Source organism: Pinus tabuliformis, chromosome 7, assembly GCF_031772625.1.
Source record: "Pinus tabuliformis cultivar Carrire ecotype Pingquan chromosome 7, CPIR1, whole genome shotgun sequence".
Lineage (NCBI taxonomy): Eukaryota > Viridiplantae > Streptophyta > Pinopsida > Pinales > Pinaceae > Pinus > Pinus tabuliformis.
In genome coordinates this window covers 1992919192-1992930210 of record NC_142293.1, presented here as the reverse complement: position 1 = coordinate 1992930210, position 11019 = coordinate 1992919192, and the positions used below count along the sequence as shown (strand labels likewise).

Below are 11019 nucleotides of genomic sequence, written 5' to 3'. Positions count from 1 at the left end.
GTAGACTTGTTATTTATAATTGAGAAAAATATAGTAATATGATAAAAGTATAATATAAAATTCACAAAAGATGTAAAGTTGACAAAGGTGTTATTATTATTGTTGGAAAAGTTTTTGAGTATGATAAAGAACGAAAGAGATAATTGGACAAATAGATATAAAATAACACAAAAAAAAATTATAATATGCAATGTAGACATAAGGAGGCCACTAGAGGCATTCTTGTTGGATCACATGATGAGCGTTGCACACATTATAGTCTTGGGTCATAAGGCTTGGTGCATATTGTGGGGAGTTATTGAGGTGGTATGCATTCAACTATCCATGTCTATATTAATGTTTATATTAAGATTAAGGGATATTCTAAATCTCTACAAAACTAAATGCTAAGAATGTTATGCACACTTATTGCTAGAAATTATGTGCACCAAGTTTTAGCTTCTTGTGGGACATCTTGAGATCATATGTGCATGCACTTCAACATCCCACACATGTGTCTACAACCAAAAACATTATTAATTGTTGAAGGTTATTATCGAAAGAGAACTAACATGCTAAGAAAACAAATTATCATGCCATCAAAAGTTATGAAATCAACCAACCTCAAGTAATAGAAAATACATTCTTATAACTAAAATGAAATAATGGGGACTTCTTCACTTCATTAATTACACGTTAATAATGAGATTGTGAGTTAAAACTAAAATGAAATAATGGGGACTTCTTCACTTCATTAATTACACGTTAATATTGAGATTGTGAGTTAACTTCTTTCCCATAACTTTAGAAACCTTTAATTAATGAAGTCAACATACCATATTCTTAGAAATCCTTAGTTTACATAGGATAATTTTGTTTATTCTTTGTAAGGAAGAATAACATATTTTCATGTGTGGGATAACAATGGTTTCAAGTCAATTCCTAGAACCTAGAATGAAGTATTCACGTTGGACACGAGGGATTAGCCTTACTATAACAAAGTATTCACCCCTAAAGTAACAAAGTATTTATCCCAAATGCACTATGCTTAACAACTTCTACAAACGTGAACTTTCAACAACTCTAGTAAGAAAGAATTGCTTTATGTTTTATCCTATATACCCTCTAAACAATATGCAATGATCCTATATATACCATATACAATACAAATTAACATATATTGAGTTTAGTCACTTTCTTTTTACTTCATAAAACATTTATAGAATAATGCAAAAACTTTTATTTCTTCATCATCTTTTTCTTCTTTTAATGTCTAGAAGAATCAACAATTAGGTTGGTCTCATACTCACGCGACATAGGGTTGATTCCTATCGCTACCACTATAACGCCTATGTGAACCGTGTTTCCCCCCAACTCATAGCCACAAGTAAGCAACTAGGGATTTGAACATGAGACCTTGTACACACATTTACTTTACATTTTCATGGTCTTGCCAAGTGAGCTCCCTAGGAGGGCACTATACTGCAAAGATTATTTTGCATAAAAGAATGTTAAACATTTTATGATTTCAACTTTTTTTGGTTTTTCATCATTGGCAGCTAGCTAGCCAGGTAACAATTATGAAAATTGTAATTTTGGATTAATAGATTTGATGTTTTTTCATGGAAAAAAGGATTCACCACCTTCGAATATCCCTATTGTAGCTAGATTGTGTAATGTTAACATTTGATATTTGTAGTTCCATCAATGCAAAACCAATTTTGCTATATGTCAAAGCCAAAATGTTGATTTCCTCTCGCATTATTTTGTGATCCGAAAAACATTGACTTGTAACACATTTAGACTACAACTTTTGTATATATCTTATTGATTATCATTTCATCCCCATCCATTCGTTCCTATTCACAAGTGAATGATTCCAATTTATGTAAATTAGCATAGATCCATCTTATCTTTGGATATATCATGTGTAAAGAGTGATCAAATCCTTTGAAGTGTAAGCGTTTCCTGAAGTTTCAATCTAAGAAAAATTTAATGTCGAGGGACTTGATCTCTCTCCATGTATGATATATGTGTGTGTGTGAAAAATCTTAGGTCGGGGGTCAACTCCAATGTTGGATGGAAGAATGATATGCTCACTAGTGAGATGCTACCACCAAGATTATGTGAAGCTCGGTCAAGCTTGGACGCCCCCTGGGATAGTTTAAATTTACCCAAAGGTGGCATCCATCCTTAACCCTTCCCTATGAGGTTTGAACTTGAGACTTAGTGATGACTAAAACCCACAGATCAATTGGTCAACACCTCAAGGACCTCTGTGTGTGCGTGCACACTATGTTTCAACATTACACATCTCCTTTCACACAATTGAAATGTTTTAAATACAAGATTTTTTTTACTTTCAATTGCTTTATATAATAATGAGGTTATGGGTCAAGAGATCCCCTTGTTTGTGGGGCGAGGAACCCCCTCTCCACCCAGTGATTTGACTACAAATGTATGAAGTTGTACATATTCTACTCCACTTTGAAATTGAAAATGTGACCTCTTATGAGAAAACACATGTTCTTAGCCATTAGGCCTTATATATATATATTTGATGTTGAAATAATTTATTTAACATTTACTCATCCCCTCATAGGAGGATGTAAAACGCACCTCTCTCCCCCTCTCTCTCTTTATATCTATATCTATATCTATATCTATATCTATATATATATATATAGAATGGGGAACCCATAACTAGAACATATTATCATTTGTGTTACAAGAGTTGCATCATAATGTTGTCACTATAACCCCTTTGCCATATAATAACCCACAAACCATATGGAGTAGTTTAACCCAAATTTGAACAAAGGTGGGCCAAATTAACACTCTTAGTCCTAACCAATTTTTGAATTAACACTGTTAGTCCCAACCATTGTGCCACGAGAGATTGTTGTCCTTATAATCCTTTTGGCTTGATATAATAGCCCACAAACCATTTGGAGCAAAATATCTAAAATGCTTAACATAATAGCCCACAAACCATTTGGAGCAAAATAGCTAAAATGCTCAACATTGCAAATCCCAACTACTTTTCCAATTAACATTATTAGTCCCAACTACTTTGTCCTTTGCACACTTTGATATAAAAATATTTTACTTAAGGTAATGTTGAAATATTTTATTTATGGTTGATATTGTCCCTTGTATGCTTTGATATAAAAATACTTTACTTAAAGTAAATGTTGATATATTTTATTTATGATTGATATTGAAATATTTATTTGTTATTTATGTATTTTTTAATGTAATTTGACCATACTTTATTGATTAAGAAATTGTACACCTTCATCATATTAGGGTATAAAATATTAGTTAAATTTAAAATATAATAAATGTTACGTGTCAACTATGCATTGAGTAGAGAATCAATTACAAGTCTTCCTCATATTTGGGTATCAATATATAATAAATGTTAGGTGTACACTTTATTGCAAACATACAATTAATTACACATGTCATTCATTCTTGATTGACTAATATAATATACATCTTTTCTCTCTATATATATATTTCCAAACATGGGAAAAACTATCACAATTCACATGTCAAATCAACAATAAGGACAACCATCACCATCACCATCACTATCACTAGGTGCTATTTGCAAATGTAGGTTGACTCATCAAAGTTATTCAAGAAAAACCATGTCACCTTTAATTAGCCCTCTCGTGGTCCTTTCACTCCTACAAGATACCTCTAGATCTTAAACTATTAACCTTATCTCTTTATTTATAAAAAAAGAAACTCTTAATGAAACAAAAATAATTTAAAATATATTCTAAATCCCCTTTTTAATACTTAATTATATTTTAAAGTTTTCTTATAATTTTTTTCTTTAAAATTAATTAAAAATAAATAAAATCAAAATCCCTTGATCGCTAATGAGATGGCAAGGACTTTCACGCATCCCTAATTCCAGCCAAAAAGAGTTTTCATGAGTCCATATGATACTGTTGGGCCATCTTCTTGCCACGTGTTGCTTTTCAAGAAAAATCAAGAAAACGAGAGCTGTAATCTTTCCACACTAGCAATATAAAATATTTCTTTTCGACCTACCAAAGAAAACGACGACCATGGCGGTTTGCATTTTCAAAATTACACCATGTCCAGTTATGACAACGTGGGTTCGTTTAAAGTCGTTTTTTTATTATAAAAAAATAGCATGGTAGTTCGCATTTTTGTTATTAGCAGATAAATAATTAAAAAATAATTTTAAATTAGAGAAAAAATAAAGATACCCAATAAATTATTATTTTTTTTATTAAATTTTTCTATTAATTTTGTTGTAAGTTATATTTTTAGGTTTAACTATAATTTTTTTTAATTTAAAGCATCAAAATTTAAAAAAAAAAACAAATCACGGAGAATTTTTACTTGCCCAAAAATAAAATTTGTAACACACAAGTTCCCACGGTGAAGATCTAAAGAAACGGAATAATCTTTACGATGCTGAACACAACAAGGCCACGTGTCAACATCCAGGCCGTTGAGAATTGTACGTTTGCACACACTTAATAATGGCTGACAGCCACGTGTGGACCCTACCTTTTTTTCAATATCACCGACACTGCGAGTTAACGTCCCCCCTTCCTATGTGCTGTCCGCCAGCAACGGGAAGTGAGACCGCCAATCCAGCGGTGCCGCGTTGTTTGATCGGCTCCAAACGCTTTGTTTCCGCCTATCCTGGCTGGAATCTGGAAAATTTACCTGAAATCTGTGATTTGATTGTTATTTCTGATTTGTATTTTTGAAATTGTATTTTACCAGAATCATGTTTGAGAAAAACAGAGCATGGAAAATATCCACACGGGAACAGTAACTTCCAGGCTAAAATAAGTCAAATAAAATATAACGCATTTCACGCCGACGGATGCCGATCGGATTTTATAGATATGATGATTTGTTAGAGACCCGCCTATAATTTTATAATGGCGAGAAGTGAGATTGTAAGTCAGAAGACCTCTGGGAAAATGATTAAAAACGATCGGGAAATAAGAGGTTTTTTGGTACTAATCAATGCTGGAACGTTAATGCAATAATGCAGCACTAGCTGGACCGACAAATGATCAGAAAACTTTTCTTATGTTGTTATTAGCTGGGTTGCAAAGGCAAGTGGGACGGGGTGGAAAAGGAGGAACAAACTGTCAATGAGGTGATTTATTAGCCGCTTAATTAGAGGTAATTAATGGTAGCCACCCATTTCCTACTTCCTGTAGATGTTGGTCTGGTGGCATGATGATAACGAGGAAGTCTACAGGCCTGACAGGTAATATAAGAATTAGGTATGCCTGTTGAAAAAAATTGATTGCATTCAGTACGCTCTTGTCAAAATTATTCTGTCTTTGAGCCTGCAAAGCGCTCCGCGGGATTCGAACTTTTCAGCTACCGTGGCGTAGGTTCTTAGTACTAGCACTGGACTGAAGTGGTTCAGCTGGTTCAGCTTACTACTGGGGTGCTTGGGTTATTTTTCCCATGTACACTGGGAAGCTGCTACTCGCAACGCAACAGAGAACTTTGTGATTGTAGATTTTGCACTACTGTGTTGCCACTTTAGATCTGCCCATAAGATGTAACGAGATTCACTGTTTGTTAGAGTGTGTTCTGTATTTCGGTAGTAGCCTTGTAGATCACCGACGCACATTCATGATTTGGGTATAGAGAATGTGCTTATTTGTTGCAGTATTCTTACAGATCACCGACGCACATTCATGATTTGGGTATAGAGAATGTGCTTATTTGTTGCAGTATTCCTACAGATCACCGACGCACATTTATGATTTGGGTATAGTTTTTACTGGCCTGAAGAATGCTGGGTGCCCGAGATTTTAGAAACTGGCTGGTGCCGGGATCCAACCCCATAAGGTTAAGGAAAGAGGCAATGACGGCTCAGAAGCACATTGTAAGGGACGTGTTTGTTATTCTGCTCTGCGCAACGGTTATTATACTTACTGTGTCAGCCCTTGTGCACAAGGCAGCGACGGCATTTAACCCATTTCTTCCGAATGGCATTTCGCAGACAGTCAATATACTCTTTTCGCCCAAGGCTGTTGAAGACAACAGAGCTACTGCTTTCCACCCTTTGCCTTCGGAAATTGATGTGCCTTTCCCAAAGTCTCCTGATTCCAACAAAACGGAGATCCTTTCCGGGACAGCAGCATTACAAGTGAGTTCTCATCATATCTTCATTTTTCATTTAATCTGAGGTGTCCTCTGTTGAAAACCTAGTTTGATTTGAAACCCTGCTTACACATCCGTAAATTACAGTGATTATTTGCTTGGTTATGCAAAATTTGAAAGATTTATACCATTAAAGATTTCATGATATTTTTCTCTTAACAAATCTAGGTCATGATGTCGATATTTTAGTGATAGGCTTCAGTTTCTTCCAAATGATTGTCGTCTTCTTTGGAAGATGTTGAGGACATCAACAATGCTCGTTGTTTATCTCTGAGAGGAGATCAACAGTGATTTTTGCTTTGGAAGTGTCTGGGCTCTGCTTAGCTTTTTATGGTCGTAACCTTTTATTAGGTTCAATAAATTGATGGCTATATGGGTGATTCGGTACTTTGTGTTTATGTTTTTTTCTTAACATCCTGTGAGATTTGCCTGATCGATAGGATCTCTTATACGAGTATCAGAAATGAATAACGAATTTAAGCAGAATTTAATAAGGGATTTGGCTTCTAATGTATTTATAAACGATGTTTGTATTTTGTTCAGAGCATATCAGCACCTGTTCCAGCTCCACATCGAGACGAATTAAATGTGGTTTTACCTCCAGCTCCAGCTCCAGCAGCTAAACTAGGTGTGGTTTTAAGTCCACCTCCCCCTCAAGATGAACTAGATCGAGTTTTGGCAAAAACTGCCAACTCAAACAGGACAGTGATAATCACGGCCTTGAATGGGGCATGGGCAGAGCCAAACACCATGATCGATCTCTTCCTAGAGAGCTTCCGTGTGGGTGAAGGAACCGCAGAACTGCTAAACAATTTGCTCATAGTTGCCTTGGATGCGAAGGCCCATGACCGCTGTCTGCAAATTCATCCACACTGCTACACTTTGAAGACAAGGGGTGTTGATTTCTCTGCAGAGAAAGTGTACATGAGCGACGATTACCTGAAAATGATGTGGAGGAGGCTTGGATTCTTGGGAGACATTTTGAAACGCGGTTACAGTTTTGTTTTTTCGGTAAGTCTGTTTTCTTTTCATTCATCAATAAAATATACTAGGAAAGCTCTTATAACTTCAGATAAGCTTGTAATCAAACTCAGGCCTGGCTTGTGGATGGTGTGCTCTACTGCTGAGCTACATTCCCTTTTCATACTTGTTTCCTGTTCCAAATAATGGATTACCACTAGAACACTCCCTTCAGGCCACATTAACAGGCTTTGGAATTCCTAGCCATATTAACGGACTATAATACCATGATAAAACTTGAACAGCCTAGGAATCAAACCCAGGACTGTTCAGCGCACGATACCACTTAGTTACATGCCCTTTCGTGACAAGCTTTCTATTCCCAGACTGAGGATTGCTATACCAACGAAGCCCTTTTTTGGCTGCAGCATTTAATCCGTTTGCGCAGGATAACAGTTAACATACTTTTCAAATTTGTTCGCACTTTATTGACTGCTTTAGGGAAAATGGAAAATAAATAGAGGAATTTTGTAGAATCAGGGTCGATTCAGGCATATATTAAATTGGCATGAATAGAATAATGGGTATCTGTATCCTTGTTAATAATTTTGTAAAAATACACATAATTCTTCCTCAACGTTGCTTAAGGTACCTCCAGTGGTTTGTTATGAAGCTCTACAGTAGATATCATACCTCAATACGTAGAGAGACATGATTACTGATGGTAACCCTCTATGAGGTAACCGTATTTTAATTATATTAAAAAGAAAATGGCTTACTAAAATACATTGCATATCAGGACAAAGTCATTAGTGATGTTATCTTTTTATTTGCCTTTTCAAAGTGACCATTGAAAGGAAACGATAGAACGCGTGGTTTGATGAGAGTACAAAGACTTTTAGTGGCCAGGCTAATACTCACAAATATTCCAATGTCCTTGCATATATTTCATTGTGAACATCTTCCATGCCATTTCTTGGCAGTTATTCGTACTGTTTACACAAAGATTAAGTGCCCATTATACGAAATCTTTCCTCTGCAGTTTCTAAGTCTGTTATTGAGCTTATAAGCGAGGAAAAAACACTGACCAGGAGCCACATTCTTTTAGTGTGAATATAGATACGAAAATTGGTAGTATGTTCTACGCCCTTGCCCTTGTAAAAATCTAGGGTTCCAAACCATTGTTGCTTGTCAAGATCTTGAATCAGAAGGTTTTTGCATTTTAATGGAGTGATCATATTGGATGCCTTTCGTAGGTTACTTTGCACACTAGCACTGAATGTTCTCCAAGACATTGGCATTTTGTTTATTACCAATACTTGTGGTATATGTTGAATTTTGCAAAAGAATTTTTGTCTGTTTAAGAACCTGGTCTGTCCAACTTGATTGATTACTGGTGATTGCCCTTGTCATATTCTTTGTAAATTGACATTGTGTATTCTTCCTCTTGCTACTAGTCCGGACTCTGAAACAGTGCAATGGAATCTTTTTATAGATTTGGGTAAGTATCCCATCATGTGATGCCTGAAAATGTTTGGCAAGCCTATGTAACATTCTCTATCCCATGCTTCTGAAGAACTCCTCACATCAAGGTAGGGATCTATTATCCCAGCTTCATTCTCCTCCGTTCTGTGAATCATTAACCAGGGATATATTGTCACATAAAATACAATATAATTTTCTGTCACTTGGCATCTTGTTTTCCCTTCAAATTTTATTTGAAGAAAGGCCTACAGGATTCTGACTCATCAAACTTCTGTAATTGTGGATGTGCAAGTTCTTTGAAATCACATCACCTGTGCTTCTATCCAAATGCTATTCCTGTATGTGTCTATTACTTGTCACATAAAATAAAACATAATTTTCTGTTACTTGGCATCTTGTTTTCCCTTCAAACTTTATTTGAAGAAAGGCCTACAGAATTCTGACTCATCAAGCTTCTGTTATTGTGGATGTGCAAGTTCTTTGATTTCACATCATCTGTGCTTCTATCCAAATGCTATTCCTGTATGTGTCTATTATTTATGTCATGACAATCTCAACTGGTTTTTCAATTTGTTTTGAACTGACAAAGAACAAAAACCTTAAGGCCTATGGAGTTCAGAAACAGCTTTACCATTAATTCTTATGTGCAAACAAAATACGTGACAGTTCAGTTTCCACCAATACCACTGGTGGGAGATTGTATTTTCAAATAAACTCAAAATTACTCAGGAAAGATTGTATTGACCAGAAATACTCACGTCCTGGCTGGGTCTGGGGTGATCCATTTCATGTGTGCACCTGTGTTTGTGTTTTGGTACACTCGTTGAAATCCTGGTATTGATATACACCTCCAGGTTGTAAATATCAGATATTGTAACTCAAGATATACAACCTTGTGCTTTGTGACTTTGAGGTGCATCTCAGACTTGGGTTTAGATAGGTTTGTGATAATGTAATAACAAGAAATTCCTTAAAGGGTCATTTTGAACAGGAGTGTTAATTAAGATAGGTTTTTATTACAAGTACAACCCACCCCATTTAACATAGCATTGTCTTATTTGCACTTTAACATTAATTTAATTTCTGCAGATATTTACTCTAATTTATCAAGTCCCTACAAAATGGGCACATATCAGATTATATCTACCATGCCATTCTAAGCTGGGAAGACTCAACCTAGGAAGATGCCTTGCTCGACTCTAGACTTTAAGGATCTTTAAATGCGATGCTATAGTTAGCACCCAAATTTAATATTTTTTCACATGGGCAAATAGTCTTTAATGTTTGTGGGCGTACCAAAACATTGAGGTTGGCCCTTCGAGTTTTCTTTATCTCTCTGTTTATAGTATTAAAATTTAAATCTTGATTGTTTTAGGTTAAGATGGATCTATCTGTGTATATAAATAAAAGCAGTCTAATCATAGAAATAATAATTTCTCCTAATCATAGTAAGATATCTGTATGTGTAGGATGCTGATATAATGTGGTTACGGAACCCCTTCACAAGGTTCTCCCCAGATGCAGATATTCAAATTGCTTCCGACCAATATAATGGCAGGCCATTTGATGTCCATAATATGCCCAATGGAGGCTACAAGTATGTTCGTTCCAACGAGCGGACCATCAGCTTTTACAGATATTGGTATTTATCGAGAAGACAATTTCCTGGGCAAAACGAGCAGGAAGTTTTAAACATTGTCAAGTTTACAAGAGGGTTTGGTCGGAGAGGGATGAAGTTCATGTTCCTTAGCACTCAGTACTTTGGTGGCTTCTGCCAAAGAAGCGAATACTTAGACGACGTTTGCACAATGCATGCCAACTGCTGCAAAGGACTGAAGGCTAAACTTATTGATTTAAGACAGACGCTGGATGACTGGATAGAGTACAGAAACCCTCCTCTCAATTCTACTCGGAACGTGAGCGAGTGGAGACCTCCCAACGCATGTCAACATTCTTGGGATAATTAACTTAAGCACAAACTGATAAATTTTTTATTCATTTCTGAATGGTTATTGTCATTTCTGCTAAATTTGGCTGCCTGCAGGCATTTGTTTGAGGGAAAGGTGGGTCGGAGAGATCTAAGGTTAATTCTTTGATCTGTTGTTGTATACAAATCCTAATAAATATTGTTATTGAGATATTGTGGGACTATCACTTTTTGCAAAATATTTATCATATAACCGTGTATCAGGGATTCAATCTGTATGGGCCGCATGAGTTTAATGGTATGCTGTGCACATATCTATCATCTATTATAGGGAATGCATGAGTAATTCATTCAAAGCACATTTGACAGAGGCAGGTTCTTTTATGAAGACAGATTTCAACGCCCCTTCTTTTGTATCAGTAGGTCAAGTGGCAATTTAGATCAGTGGGCGTTTCATCATTAAATAATGATAGCAACTA

The 11019-nt window shown here is 35.7% G+C and overlaps 1 protein-coding gene across 1 annotated transcript; it reads left to right on the top strand.

The window, feature by feature from the left end:
* Nucleotides 1-4885: 4885 nt before the first annotated feature.
* On the top strand, nt 4886-10751 carry LOC149256454 (uncharacterized protein At4g15970-like). Its single transcript, XM_089460751.1, has 3 exons — nt 4886-6154; nt 6712-7179; nt 10083-10751. The coding sequence occupies exons 1-3, from the start codon at nt 5798-5800 to the stop codon at nt 10578-10580; spliced, it is 1323 nt and encodes a 440-aa protein (XP_089316877.1). The 5' UTR covers nt 4886-5797; the 3' UTR covers nt 10581-10751.
* The last annotated feature ends 268 nt before the right edge of the window (nt 10752-11019 follow it).

Excerpts from the sequence above, each read along its gene's own strand:
- LOC149256454 (XM_089460751.1), top strand. The coding sequence starts at position 5,798 with ATGCTGGGTGCCCGAGATTTTAGAAACTGGCTGGTGCCGGGATCCAAC. Across the intron at positions 6,155-6,711 it reads CCGGGACAGCAGCATTACAA|AGCATATCAGCACCTGTTCC; the intron begins GTGAGTTCTCAT and ends TATTTTGTTCAG. Across the intron at positions 7,180-10,082 it reads GTTACAGTTTTGTTTTTTCG|GATGCTGATATAATGTGGTT; the intron begins GTAAGTCTGTTT and ends CTGTATGTGTAG.